Source organism: Ranitomeya variabilis, chromosome 1 (assembly GCF_051348905.1).
Source record: "Ranitomeya variabilis isolate aRanVar5 chromosome 1, aRanVar5.hap1, whole genome shotgun sequence".
Lineage (NCBI taxonomy): Eukaryota > Metazoa > Chordata > Amphibia > Anura > Dendrobatidae > Ranitomeya > Ranitomeya variabilis.
This window is the reverse complement of record NC_135232.1, coordinates 151,630,666-151,646,656: the sequence shown is the minus strand read 5'-3', so window position 1 is coordinate 151,646,656 and position 15,991 is coordinate 151,630,666. Positions and strand designations below refer to the sequence as shown.

Here is a 15,991-nt window from a genome sequence, read left to right as displayed (position 1 = left end):
TGATTTCTTGGAACGTTTGCCTTCCCAACATTCTTGCCTCCTCTGCAGCGCAGCAGTGAACAGCGTGATCACACTGCTGCATGTTGTCTCGAGCCTGGAAGAGCTGGCGCTTAGAGCTTCAATTGTATTGGCATCTGAAAGACACAAGTACAATTGCCAGCAGCGGTCCGTAATTATACTGGTTCTCTGAGTCAACTGTCCATTTAATAACTGGTTTGGAGAATGGCCAGTCCCACTCCCTAGAAACGGCAAAATGCTTATATGTCTATTTCAGCTGCATGCTGGTTCGTTATGATGAGTCCTGTTTACTACAGATATATGTGGATTTACTATGTAAAATGCTTCCAACAAAGGCTTCACTACATGACGAGACACGCATATTTCTATGCTTGACTGGCTTTTATATTTACTTGTAGGGTTGTTAGGTTTTTCTTTAATGCCATCTGTTTCTTCATTCTAATCATGTATATAAAACAGATGGTGCTGCAGAAGAAGCTGGACTTCAGGTTGGAGATATAATAATGGCTGTAAATGGAACTGACGTCACTAGCATTCCTCACTCTGAAGCTGCAAGTTTAGCAAGGCAAGGTAAGCATGAGAACCTATATGGAGAGATTTAGAGATCTCATGTGATTGTATCCACTAAATATGTTGCGTTTGGTTTAATAGGTTTGCTCCCATGTTGTCTATTCAGGAGGGAACTGCTTCTTCTAGTTTTTGATTGCTAAGCGGTGGGAGCTCCTTCTTGGTTGACTGTTCAAGCTACCAGCATCATTGCTGCACTTGCCCAAACTGTGCTCTCTCGATGTTGATACTTGAAGTAGGTGTCCCCCTGCAGCATTGGGGGGAGTACCATAGAGCTGAAGACGGCAGAGATCGGAAGCTAACAGAGTGCTCCCCAGATCCTGGCCAGATTCAGTGAAAAAACGAAAGAGAGAGAGAAGTGCTCCCTAAAGCAATGAACTGAAAGAAGTAAATACTGCACATTTATAGTTTTCCTTGTCTTCTAAGTCCAAAATCATAAATATCATCTCAATGATGGGGATCCATAATTTTCCAAAAGAGCTGCTGCTTCTGTCCTCCTGAAATTGGACAAGCTAGTTGTATTGTCATTTGTCCTCATAACATTGATCGGGCCTTGCCCACGGTGTAGTATATAGCAATGTATATTTTACAATATTGTATATCAATCTGCACCAGCTTCGGTGCAGTGTTCACATCCTCTATAAGCAGTTAATAGTAAAATGTAAAATTTGAATTAACTATGGAAAGTATAGGAATTGTAATGACTAGGGAATTAAAAAATGCTTATTTTAGAAGGACTTTCCAACATATGACAATAACCCTTTAGAGACTTCAGGCTAAACAATGAAGGATCCAACAGCATCCTCAATTTGACTGTTTGCAAACTTTTTTAAAAAGTAAATTTTCAGTATCTGATGGCTGCAGCCTTGTTTTTTCTCATTAGATTCTCTTCAAGGAATTTGCGTTGCTAAGCTCCTTATGAATGAGAGAAGAAGACACTCTTCCAGCTGAGTAGCCTGAGTTGATCAAATTAATGTTTAAAACAAAATTATTAATAACATCTTCATCAGCGTATTTTCTATAAAAGATTCGGCAAAAGGTCTACAAGATATGGGACTTATTAGGCATTTTGAACCCTTGAACTCCCTTCTTCTTAGCCATAACTAGCTAGATATATTCTGTATTTAGTCGATTTTTTTCAACAAGAATACTGAATGGGATTTTGTAAACTGTCCTGAAAGGGCACAATGAATATATGAAGGTGACTGTACATATTATTGCAGCTTACACCCATTCACTTGTTTAAGGGGTTTTCCATGAACAAAAGTTAATTTTAATCAATAGATCTTGAAACAATAAAAAGTTCCACAATTGGATGTGTTTAAATAAAATGTCCCTGTGCTGAGATAATCTTATAAATGTGCCCCTGTTGTGTACTGTGTACATGGTCTGATCATATCACATCTCCTGGGCAGGGGAGGAAGCAAAAGAGAGAATGCAGACAGGACAGGATGGGATCAGAAATTATTCTTTCTTTGAAGCTAAATATTGTTTAGAAACAGGCAGGGAAATGCTTTTATGTCACAAACTGATTTAGCTGCGATTCCGTGCTGTAAAGTTAGTATACGCTTTTGCTTCCTCCACTGCCCAGGAGATGTGATATGATCAGACCATGTTCCTGCACGGTAAGGCACAGACATTACACAGTACACAGCAGGAGCACATGTATAAGATTATTACAAGATCTCTTGCTTAAAATGAACTTTTGTTCGTGAGAAAACCCCTTTAAGTTAAGTTGAAATTTGGTTTGAAAATAAAAATAAAAACGAACAAAACAACTGCCATACCTCCTAAAATGGATGCACCCACATTGGCTCCCACAAATATTATGATGCCCCCTTAGTGGACCCTCCACACTGTGTGAAGCCCCCACAGTGCCACCAGACACATTTATTTTGATGTCCCCAGAGCCAATTACACACAGTATGATGCCCATAGTCATCTCATACTGTATAATATCCTGACAGTCCCACACACACACACAGTATGATACCTCCCAGTGCCCCCACACAGTATAATGACCCATATTGCCCCCCAAACCCACAGTATGATGCACTGACATTGTACCCAACAAGCTGTATGATGCCCCAAATGCTCCACGCCTCACAGAATGATGCCCCCACATTGCCTCCAACAAAATTTGATTCCCTAACAGTGTCACATACACAGTATAATACCCCAACTGTCCATCACACTGTATCATGGTGCCACAATCCACTATCCACAGTATGATACCCATACATTCTCTCCACACAAAATAATACCATCACCATTCCCCAAGACAATATAATGCCCCCACACTGTATAATGCCCCCACAGAAACCCCCATAACCATTTTAGTGTCCTCAACAATATGGATTCCCCACAGTGCTCTTAAAGTCTGCCCACACAAAGTATATTTCCCCCACAGTCCTCCTCACTCACTATGATGTCTTTAGTGCCTACCCCAAAAACTATGATGTCCCATGCAAGCATCCCATTTGCCTGTAACTGTAAGTTCTTTCACATAGCTACTCCTTGGCTACTAGGTGCTGTCTGTTGCCATTCCTGTGACTTGTGAATACTAAGTGACCTGAATGTCTTTGCTTTGTTCTTCAATGTCTACCCAAGATAATGGTGGTGCAGGGATCCCATGGTTCCTTGCTGCACTTTTAGTGTTTAAGGACACATATACAGTGGGGGAAAAAAAGTATTTAATACACTGCCAATTTTGCAAGTTTTACCACCTACAAAAAATGAAGAGGTCTGTAATTTTCATCGTAGATACACTTCACATGGGAGAGGCAGAATCTTAAAAAAATCACATTGTATGATTCCTGCATAATTAGCATTTTATTGCATAAAATTAATATTTGATACAATGGAAAAACAGAACTTGGAACAGAAACCTTTGTTTGCAATTACAGAAGTCAGACGTTTTCTGTAGTTCTTGACCAAGTTTGCACTCACTGCAACAGGGATTTTGGCCCACTCCTCCATCCAGGTCTTTTTCAGATCTTTCAGATTTCAGGGCTGTAGCTGGCAAGATTGAGTTTCAGCTCCCTTCAATGATTCACGTCAGGAGACTGGTACCAGGACTCTGAAAAGCTTCTTACGGAGCCACTCCTTAGGTGCCCTGACTGTGTGTTTTGGGTCATCGTCATGCTGGAAGACCCAGCCTTGACCCATTTTTAATACTCTTACTGAGGGAAGCCGGATGTTGGCCAAAATCTAGCGATACATGACCCCATGCAATTTCCTTTCAATACTGTGCAGTCGTACTGTCCACTTTGCAGAAAATCACCTCCAAAAAATGATGTTTCCCTCATCATGCTTCACGGTTGGAACCTGCTCTTGGGGTTGTACTCATCCTTATTCTTCCTCCAAAAAAGTTCTTTTTTGGTCACATCATACCACATGACCTTCTTCCATGCATCCTCTGGATCATCCAGATGGTCATTGGCAAACTTCAAATGGGGCTGCTCATGTGCTAGTGTGAGCAGGGTGGACCTTGTGTTTCCTGCAGCATTTTATTCCATGTTACTAACAGTAATGTTTGAGACTGTGGTCCCAGCTCATCAGGTCATTGACCAGGTCCTCTTGTGTAGTTCTGGGCTGATTCCTGACCATTCTCAAAATCATCCTTACCACACGAGGCGAGACCTTGCATGGAGCCCCAGCCTGAGGAAGATTGACAGTCATCTTGTGTTTCTTCCATTTTCTAATTGTGTCATCAGTTGTCTTCTCACCAAGTTGCTTGCCTATTGTCCTGTAGCCCATCCCAGTTTGAGTGTGATTGATTGAGTGTGTGAACAGGTGTCTCTTACAGTGGGGTAAAAAAGTATTTAGTCAGCCACCAATTGTGCAAGTTCTCCCACTTAAAAAGATGAGAGAGGCCTGTAATTGACATCATAGGTAGACCACAACTATGAGAGTCAAAATGAGAAAACCAGAAAATCACCTTGTCTGATTTGGCAAGATTTATTTTGCAAATTATGGTGGAAAATAAGTATTTGGTGATTAACAAAAGTTCATTTAAATATTTTGTTATACATCCTGGCAGTGGTCAAATGTTTTCTATAAGTCTTCACAAGGTTGGCACACACTGATGGTGGTATGTTGGCCCAGTCCTCCATGCAGATCTCCTCTAGAGCAGTGATGTTTTGGGCCTGTTGCTGGGCAACAACAGACTTTCAACTCCATCTAAAGGTTTTCTATGGGGTTGAGATCTGGTGACTGGCTAAGCCACTCCAGGACCTTCATATGCTTCTTATGAACCCACTGCTTCATTGCCCTGGTGGTTTGTTTGGGATCATTATCATGCTGAAAGATCCATCCACGTTTCATCTTCAATGCCCTTGCTGATGGAAGGAGGTTTGCACTCAAAATCTCACGATACATGGCCCTATTCATTCTTTCATGTACACAGATCAGTCGTCATGGTCGCTTTGCAGAGAAACAGCCCCATAGCATGATGTTGCCACCCCCATGCTTCACAGTAGGTATGATGTTCTTTGGCTGCAACTCAGCATTCTGTCTCCACCAAACATGATGAGTTTTGTTTCTACCAAACAGTTCCACTTTGGTTTCATCAGACCATATGACATTCTCCCAATACTCTTCTGGATAATCCAAATGCTCTCTAGCAAACTGCTGACGGACCCGGACATGTACTGGCTTAAGCAGGGGGGCATGTCTGGCACTGCAGGATCTGAGTCCCTGGTGGCGTAGTGTGTTACTGATGGTAGCCTTTGTTACGGTGGTCCCAGCTCTATGCATGTCATTCACTAAGTCCCCCCGTGTGGTTCTGGGATTTTTGTTCACTGTTGTTGTGATCATTTTGACCCCACAGGGTGAGATCTTGCGTGGAGCCCCAGATCGAGGGAGATTATCAGTGGTCTTGTATGTCTTCCATTTTCTTATTATTGCTCCCACAGTTGATTTCATCACACCAAGCTGCTTGCCTATTGCAGATTCAGTCTTCCCAGCCTGGTGCGGGGCTACAATTTTGTTTCTGGTGTCTTTCAACAGCTCTTTGGCCTTTATAATAGTGGAGTTTGGAGTGTGACAATTTGAGGTTGTGGACAGGTGTCTTTTATACTGATAACAGTACAAACAGGTGCCATTACTACAGGTAATGAGTGGAGGACAAAGGAGCCTCTTAAAGAAAAAGTTACAGGTCTGTGAGAGACAGAAATCTTGCATGTTTTTAGATGACCAAATACTTATTTTCCACCATATTTTGCTTAATAAATCTTGCCAAATCAGACAAGATGATTTTCTGGATTTGTTTTCCCACTTTGACTCTCATAGTTGTGGTCTACCTATGATGTCAATTACAGGCCTCTCTCATCTTTTTAAGTGGCAGAACTTGCACAATTGGTGGCTGACTAAATATTTTTCTCCCAGACTGTATACAGGTAATGAGTTCAAATAGGTGCATTTAATACAGGTAATGAGTTCAGAGTAGGAGGCTTCTTAAAGAAAAGCTAATAGGTCTATAGGAGCCAGAATTCTTGCTGGTTTGTAGGTGATCAAATACTTATTTCATGCAATAAAATGCAATTCAATTATTTAAAAATCATGCAATGTGATTTTCTGCTTTATATTTTTAAATTCTGTCTCTCACAGGTGAAGTGTACCTACGATAAAAATTACAAATCTCTCCATTCTTTATAGGTGGAAGAACTTGCAAAATCGGCAGTGTATCAAATACTTATTTTCCCCACTGTACAGTTAAAGTTGGGAAACACCCCTGACCTACTGCAACAGTAGGACATCTCCCCAATTTCATGACTTTCCCATTGGATTGAGGACGTTTGGGAGGTATGAGATTAGATAGATAGATAGATAGATAGATAGATAGATAGATAGATAGATAGATAGATAGATAGATAGATAGATATGGGAAAAATGCAGGCAGCACTCCATAGCTTAAAGGTGAAAAATGTGGTTTTATTTCAAACCCACATGCTGTGGCAATGTTTCAGCTCAAATGAGCCTTTTTCAAAAGGCTCATTTGAGCCGAAACGTTGCCACAGCATGTGGGTTTGAAATATAACCACATTTTTTCACCTTTAAGCTATGGAGTGCTGCCTGCATTTTTTCCCATGTCTGGATTGAGGCAAGTCTTGGATATTTTGTCTGGGAGGCGTGCACCCACCTATTGGTAAAGTGCTGTTCCAATTTTCTATGTTTAGATAGATAGATAGATAGATAGATAGATAGATAGATAGATAGATAGATAGATAGATAGATAGATAGATAACTTTTCTCAGTCAGATCCAAAGCATCATATACTTAGGTATGGAAAAAATAATTAGCTTTTCACCATGATCATATATAATTTCAGCCTGTTTTTGCATTTTATATTTGGAGTCTGGTGGTCTGTGGACCTGAAAGCTTGCACTTTGTTTAGGTTTAGTGTTTCTTTTTTTGTGATTGTATTAGAAAAATATTATTTATGTATATAATTGTAATAGCACTGTTTTTCCCAAATCAGGATAATTATATTACCTAATAATAAATGTGTATTTATATACAGTTGAAACCAGAAGTTTACATACACTATATAAAAAGACACACATGTATGTTTTTCTCAATATCTGACATGAAATCAGAATAACACTTTTAGTATTGAGATCAAGGCTTTGTGATGGCCACTCCAAAACATTGACCACTTTGTTACCATTTTGGCAGTATGCTTCAGATTATTGTCCATTTGGAAGACTCATTTCCGCCCAAGCTTTAACTTCCTGTCTGATGTCTTGAGATGTTGCTTCAGTATTGCCACATAATCTTCTTTTCTTATGATTCCATCTATTTTGTGAAGTGCACCAGTCTCTCCTGCAGTAGAACAATCCCACAACAGGATGCTGCCACCCCAGGGTTTCACAGTTGGGATGTTGTTCTTAGGCTTCCAAGTTCAATTTTAGTTTCATAAGACCACAGGACATGTCTCCAAAAATGAAGATCTTTGTTACAGTGTGCATTTGCAAACAAAAATCTGGCTTTTTTATGTTTCTTTTGGAGTAATGGCTTCTTCCTTGCAGAGTGGCCTTTCAGCCCATGTTGATACAGTACTCACTTTGGATATTGATACAATCTTTCCAGCTTCCGCCATCATCTTCACAAAGTCTGTTGCTTTTGTCCTTGGGTTGATATGAACTTGTCAGACCAAAGCACGTTCATCTCTGGGACACAGAACCCATCTCCTTCCTGAGCGGTATGATAGCTGGACATTCCCATATTGTTTGTTCTTGCATATAATTGTTTGTACACATGAATGAGGCACCTTCAGGTGTCTTGAAATAGTACCCAAGGATGAGTCAGACTTGTTCAAGTCCACAATTCTCTTCCTCATATCTTAGCTGATTTCTTTAGACTTTCCCATGATGCCACACAAAGAAGCAGTGTGTTTCAGGTTTGCATTAAAATACATCCACAGGTGTGTTTCTAATTAACTCAGATGTTGCCAAAAAACCTTCAGAAACTTCCAAACACATGACATCATCATATGGGCAGACCAGAATTGTTTAAAGGCATAGTAATCTTAGTGTATGTAAACTTTTGACTTTGCAGTAAGTAATAAAAATGCCTTAAAGGGAACCTGTCACCACGTTTTTGGAAGATGGGATAAAAATAGCGTTAAATAGGGGCAGAGGTGGGCGTTACATTAGTGTGTGTATTATGCGTTTATTACCCACCTAAGTTGCCGAAATAACTTTGCAAAGTCTCCGTTTTCGCCTGTCAATCAGGCTGGTCAGGTCACATGGGCGTGGTGTCTTCACCCAGATTTGGCGTAGTTTTCCGTTGGTGGCGTAGTGGTGTGCGCATGCCCAAAGTCCGGAATCCTCTTCCAGGGGATTTAAAATAGCGCGGTGTTCGTTATTGCATTGGTGATCGGTGGGCGCGGCCATCTTCCTTTGGCCGCGCGTGCGCAGAAGCGGCGCTCTGCTGGCCGCGGCTTCAGGAAAATGGCCGCGGGATGCCGCGCGTGCGCAGATGGATATCGCGGCGGCCATTTTCCTGAAGCCGCGGCCAGCAGAGCGCCGCTTCTGCGCACGCGCGGCCAAAGGAAGATGGCCGCGCCCACCGATCACCAATGCAATAACGAACACCGCGCTATTTTAAATCCCCTGGAAGAGGATTCCGGACTTTGGGCATGCGCACACCACTACGCCACCAACGGAAAACTACGCCAAATCTGGGGGAACACAACGCCCATGTGACCTGACCAGCCTGATTGACAGGCGAAAACGGAGACTTTGCAAAGTTATTTCGGCAACTTAGGTGGGTAATAAACGCATAACAAACACACTAATGTAACGCCCACCTCTGCCCCTATTTAACGCTATTTTTATCCCATCTTCCAAAAACGTGGTGACAGGTTCCCTTTAAAACATTATTTCTCTCATTATTCTGGCATTTGGCAAATATTAATAATTATTGTAATCGTAACTGACCTAAAACAGGAAATGTTTATTCTGATTTCATTTCAGATATTGAGAAAAACATGCATATGTGTCTTTTTATATAGTGTATGTAAACTTCTGGTATTAACTATATATGCACAAAATACTTAGAGAATAATTATTATTTACACTGTTTGGTTCCCATTTTTTACAAATAACGCCAACATATTCCACAGCATTGTTTCAGCTGCTGAACACAGTATATAAAGCAGATAACATTTGCAGGCTGGCAGCAATATTAATTGTACATTCATTTTTTCCCATCAGAAAAAAACTGCAGCTACAGAACTGTGCTCGCTGTGCTTGCAAAACGCGTTTCTCCTATGTATGGCCCCAAAATAGGAAATATACATGAATTCTTTACTTTCAACATTAATCATGGTAAGACTGAAGACAACTTTGGCTTTTATTCTTACCCTACAAAATCCCTTCCTCCAAATCACTAGCTAGTTTGCACCCTGTAATTATTCCTCAGCCTAGCTAGAGTATCTATATGCAGAGAACTGTATATGCAGTATACAATCACGCATGTGTATGCAGTAGATAATGCTAGTAAATGCATACAGCAAAAATACCTTTTAAGTATTTTTGCCTGAGAATCAGTGGCTGCAATGCAAAATTATTCTTTTTTTTAGTACAGATGATTATATAAAACTCTTGGATTGTGAGAGAATGTACAGGTGTTTCTCACAAAATTAGAATATCATCAAAAAGTACATTTATTTCAGTTCTTCAATACAAAAAATGAAACTCATATTTCATATAGAGTCATTACAAACAGAGTGAGATCTATTTCAAGTGTTTATTTCTGTTAATGTTGATGATTATGGCTTACAGCCAATGAAAACCCAAAAGTCATTATCTGAGTAAATTAGAAGAATTAATAAAAAACACCTGCAAAGGCTTCCTAAGCATAATGTTGGATACAGCACTCTGTGAACAGCCAGCTTCTTTAGCAATGACCTTTTGTGGCTTACCCTCCTTGTGGAGTGTGTCAGTGACTGCCTTCTGGACATCTGTCAAGTCAGCAGTCTTCCCCATGATTTTGGATCCTACTGAAACAGACTAGGGGACCCTTTAAAATGCTTAGGAAGCCTTTGCAGGTGTTTTTTTATTAATTATTGTAATATACAGAGATAATGACTTTTGGGTTTTCATTGGCTGTAAGCCGTAATCATCAACATTAAAAGAAATAAACACTTGAAATAGATCACTCTGTTTGTAATGACTCTGTATAATATATGAGTTTCACTTTTTGTACTGAAGAACTGAAATAAATTAACTTTTTGATGATATTCTAATTTTGTGAGAAGCACCTGTAGTCTCCCCCATTGTCAAAATATTTGGCGCTGCCAATAACCAACCTGGCATTGAGGACCACATTTTACTATGTAAGTGGTCCAGAGCTGGGCCATTTTTGGCGGAAGAAGTCTGCAGAGATATGGCTTTGGGGCAATTGGCATGTGCCTTAAGTGCTGGATGCCAGGGAGGTTCCAACACAGCCAGAGTATTTACAATGAATATGGTTGGTGGGCACAGAACCTCAAAGCAGTTTTCTGGTCTTTTGATATGTCTGTTGTTATTCTCATTACCAGTGTTGGGGAGCGTACTGGGCAATTGCCCAGGACCTCCATACTTTTAGAGGCACCCAGCATTTACGGAAGAGATTAACTGCAGTGATATTTCAAGTTCTGTATTATCAATGTAGTCAGGGTTGCCAACCATTCAGAAATTCCAGGACAGTCTATAAAAATAGGGCACTTTTTTGCCCTGTCTGTAAAAAAAAGTGAAGGTGTCCATGGTTTTCTTGAATCCTTTCTTGTAGGATTTTTTACAGATTATTTAGACCCTTACATTACAGTTTACAGTGAATGCAGCTGATGTCTTCATATCAGAATTACGGGCTATAGATATGTATCACTTATAATTCTAATTATTGAATAAGGTTTCCCAATGTGTCCATAAAAATATTATTTGTCCATGAATTTTAATGAGATGTTTAAAAAAAATAAAAAGTCAAGTTAGCATCCCTGAATGTGGCCAGAAGAATGCATATTGAATACTTGCTGTCACTTGATCTTCTGATATTTCCGTCAACATCGGAGAATCCTGACAGCAAGCTCATTGCACACTCTAAGGATTCAGAAGTCGGAGTAACTGCAGACTTTTATCTAAACAACAAACAACTCCTTAAAAGAAAACTGTACCTATGGCTCTAGAAATCTGTGGACTGTTTTTTAATGTTTATACCTCCTGCGTGTCACAGTAGGAAAGAAATATTTAAACCTCGGGTCTTCTCCTATAGAGGATACCACAAGACACCTTCCTACATCTCTTCTTTTATCATCTTACTCACGCTGTTTAATTTCTTATTGAATGGAGTCTTACTTCTTTATTGTACATCTTCCATACAAGACTTCCCTGGGCAGTGGGCTACACCTGCTCTCTAGATTCACACAATAAGGCTAGTTTCACATTAGCGTTTAAATCCGCAGCGTTTAAAACGCATCCGCAAGTGGTGGAAAAAATGCATATAAACGCGTACAAACGCGGCGTTTTTTAGACGCATGCGGTTAAAAAAACGCCGCGTTTGTACGCGTTTATATGCGTTTTTTCCTGCGTTTGCGTTTTTGGTGCGCATGATGAGAAATTTCACGAGAAAAATCAAGATAACCAGACACTGCCAATGGGACTACAGAGGGCGTGTATTATGGAATCTCTATATATAGACCCCTGAACAGCTGGAATCTTCAGATTTTGCTCCTGTATCCTGTGTCATGATGGATCTTTGCATGGAGAGCTTTTATTTCAACCTGGATTTAAGCACCAAGCTGTTTCTTGCCTGTGCTTTTGCTTGGGAGCAAGACAGAAATCGCGAAAGATGGAGAAGCAGACAACGTAGGCGTTTTTGGAGACACCCCATTATCGAACTACGTGAGAGCCGTGGAGCCTATCACACGCTGTATGGCGAGCTTAATGCCAACCTGGAGAAATTCCAGGAATACACAAGGATGTCGCAAGACTTGTTCCGGGATTTGCTTGGTCGTGTTCAAGGAGCCATACGGCGACAGGACACCCAGCTCCGTAGAGCGATTCCACCGGAGGAACGTCTGCTAGTTACATTAAGGTACGTTCCAAATCTAAACCAATGACAGTCCAAATTTTTCGTTTTCTGACATGTATTTTTTGGGTATTTTCCTTTCTTTCTTTAGCATAACCACACCATAAGTAGAATAGATTGTAATGTTTCTTGGGTTTGTTTTACAGATTTCTGGCAACCGGAGAGAGTTTATCATCCCTCCACTTCCAATACCGGCTTGGAATATCCACCCTGTCCGGAATAGTTGCGGACACCTGTCGGGCTTTGTGGAATGTACTCCGGGATGAGTCGACATGTGGCTTGAAATTGCAGAAAAATTCTGGAGTGTTTGTGATTTCCCCAACTGTTTAGGAGCGGTGGATGGAAAGCACATCCGCATTATCAAACCTGCCAGAACAGGATCGGAGTATTTCAACTATAAAAAATATTTTTCTGTTGTGCTCATGGCAATAGCTGATGCGAACTGTCGCTTCATCGCCGTGGACATTGGAGCTTTTGGCCGTGGCATCGATTCCCAGACTTTCAAGAACTCGCATATGGGCCGCAGTGTGTATGGCAAAACTTTCAATTTTCCCCCGCCACAACCTCTCTCCAACACTCAAGGTCCACCGATGCCATTTGTTATGGTTGGGGATGAGGCCTTTCAGATGTGTGAAAACCTACTGAAGCCCTATTCCAGTCGAGACTTGAACCACACTAGAAGGATCTTTAACTACAGACTGACCAGGGCCCGAAGAACAGTAGAGTGTACCTGGCACTGCAGGGCAGTGGGGTACTCGGTACCGGGTCCCTTCTGTCTCGGTTCTGGGGATGTCACGGTGGCCCGACCCGGTCTGTGGCCCTGCTAAGGGGCACCCAATCAAAGGATGTAGTTTGTCAAGTGTTCGTGACACCACCTGTGGTACTCGGTCAGGATGACCGACGCTGCTAGGGGTCCACTGGGGTGATGGAATGGCCGCTAGATGGTATACCTTCCCACAGGTGAAGTATGTCCCCAGGGCTTCCCAGTAAGGAAGATGATGATGGTGTAGGTCGCAGTAAATAACAAGGACACAGGGTTGCAGTCTCTTTACCTTTTACTGTAGACTTCAGCATCCACAATCCAGAGCAATGCTAACAGGGCTGGTTGAATCCAGCCGGTCCGAAGGCACATCCAGAGTTCCCTTTGCAGGTGGAAATCAGTAGCCTTCCTACTTGCGCCTGTGCGTTGTAGTACCTCCCTGCTGAGCACCACGGGATAGTCCTCACAACTGTCATGTATGTTTCTGATATTCTCTCTCTCTACGTCCCCCAGATGATATGGATAGGACGACCCGTATGACGGGGTAGGCCTGGAGCTATTTTATAGGGACCCTAGTGACGCCCCTCTCCCACAATTTGCCTCCGTTGTCTTCATTAGGTTAAAGGTTGGGCAGCCAACTTGGAATTAACTGTCCTGCCGTAGTTTGAAGTAATGCGTAGAGCCTATTACTCCCTCGGTGTTCCGGCCACCGGCTACGCGCCTCAGAAGGATGTTGCCGATCTTAGGGCAGGACTCCTCCTGGTATTATCTCCTTGTGCTCTGCTCTCGTTTCTCACTTCTCCACAATATACTTCGCTTCTTGTCCTTTCTTAGGATGCTGCCGCAATGAGGTTCAGGCGCAGCTCCGTAACGTTCTATCTCTCGCTCAGTCTCTGCCAGGATCCCACCCGTGACAGGGACCTCTGTCTGCAGCTCAGATGTTCCTCCTTCTCTCCCTGTCTGCCTGAAAGGTCTTTCCTGGGTCTCACCCAGTAGCGTTCTCTCTAACTTCCTATCCAACCCCCAGTTTTACCCGAGTGTGAGGAGTGGCCTAATACATAGAACCTTTTGCTCCCCCTGGTGGCCGGAGTGTGAAGTGTAGTGTGTGAATGTGATACCTGGTCAGGTGAACTCCTTTAGTACAATCAGACGTACCATCACTCCCCCTGGTGGGAGAGCGACAATACTGCATGACCAGGACTCTGGGGTGCTGCATACCTTTGGCATTCTGGTCGCTAAATGGTGCATTCTTGCATCAGCCATAAATCTAAAAGTGGAAACAGTCGACGAGGTGGTCAAAGCCTGTGTGGTTCTGCATAATTATATAATGGCTAAGGAGCAACCCAACATTGAACTGGATGAACCAGTTGCACACCCACTGCCCGATTTCCAGCATCACCCGCTGCGGTCAACTGCAGCAGTTGGTCACATGCGGGACCAATTTGCTGCCTTTTTTGATTCAGATATTGGACGTGTGTCATAGCAGGACAATGTTGTGTAAATGTCCTGATGTAATTAGATCTGTACCAGTAATTTTCTGATATGAAAATAATATTTCTCATTAATAAACTTTAGTTTTGGTTGTGTTGACCGTGTCTCCTATCTTTTTCCTCTACAAACCAAGGCTGTCCTAAAACTAGCAGTATTTGGTCTGTATTTAATATGAGTTTTTGTAATCCAAAACCAGGAGTGGGTGATAAAGGCAGAGGTGCTAGTTATTATGTTAATATCATAATTTACCTCTAATTGTTCCACTCCTTGTTTTGGCTTACAAATACTGATATAAAACACTGGCCACATACTGGTAGTGTTATGGCAGCCATGTTGCTTTATTGGTAAGCTTGTTGGCGTCATTGCGTCCTGATTCTGTTCTGCTGTATCCATTGGACACAGACTGAAGAGACAATGACTGTCACACTAAAGAGATCTATACTCATCAAGTCAGGTGTCAGAAATAATGAATTCATGATGCACATATAACAGCCTCATGAATTCACTATTTCTGACACCTGTGCAGGTGAGCATAGATATGCCGTGTGTTCACCATTGTCCCCTCAATTTGTGTGTAATAGATTATGTATAAAGAAGAGAAAATGGTGGTTATACAAGGCAGTTCTCTACTCAACAGGTCAGGTGTCCTAACTAATGAGTTTTTTGACACCTGACTTGTTCAGTAGAGGTCTGCACTGTATTTCCACCATTTTCTCTTCAGACTGCAACACTAGTCACAGACGAAAAGAGATTATGGAGATACATGTAATATTTTTTGGCCCACCTCATATCTGTATACTAAAGACACACAAAGCTGCAGTCTTTTTTTTTATAACTACTGGAGATATGATGTGGTCCAAAAAGTAAGTGTGTGGCGAAGTTTCTTAGTTGGCGTACGGTGTGTGTTGCCGGCGGCGGAAGACACAATAAACCAAACATAATTGTGGCAAATCAAATTTTTTTTTATTTTTTAACAACCAAAAAAATGTATTTACTGCGCCAGCTTGGGGTAGAGTGATGTAAACGGGGGGTGTGAAGCACTGAGGCCTAGCTAACCGTGGACGACGCAGAGGTGGCAGGAGAAGGGGCAATGAAACTAGAAGGGTCTGGAAGTTCGGGGATGGGGCTTGACACATGAGAGGCTTGAGACGCACTGGAAGGGTGAGACAAACCTGACATTACAGACACATTGGGAGGTAAAGGGGGAGGAATGCTAAGAGTCCTCTGTTTTTTTTGTGTGTTTTTTTTGGTTTGCCTGGTTGGGGGAGGTCTTGGTGGGCTCATATGGTGTGGTGTGGTGGTGGGTGACCTGTCAGGGTCTGGCTGCACTGTGTCAGAGTCCATAGTACTTGTAGATCGTGCAGCCATGCCAGAGTCCATAGTGCTCGTAGAGCGTGCAGCCATGCCAGAGTCCATAGCGCTTGTAGAGTGGAAGGCCATGCCAGGGTCCTGCTGCATCGTGGTGGTGGCGGTACGGAAGGCCATGCCAGGGTCCTGCTGCATCATGGTGGTGGCGGTATGGAAGGCCATGCCAGGGTCCTGCTGCATCGTGGTGGTGGCGGCACGGAAGGCCATGCCAGG

General features: G+C 42.2%; 1 protein-coding gene across 2 annotated transcripts in view; it reads left to right on the top strand.

The window, feature by feature from the left end:
* LOC143793791 (uncharacterized) overlaps positions 1 to 15,991 on the top strand; it is a 133,439-nt gene that overhangs the window by 68,443 nt on the left and 49,005 nt on the right. For both annotated transcript variants that reach the window (XM_077280777.1, XM_077280776.1), the window contains one exon: positions 478 to 588. In XM_077280777.1, coding sequence (XP_077136892.1) covers positions 478 to 588 — 111 coding nt within the window. The remainder of the gene's footprint in view (positions 1 to 477; positions 589 to 15,991) is intronic.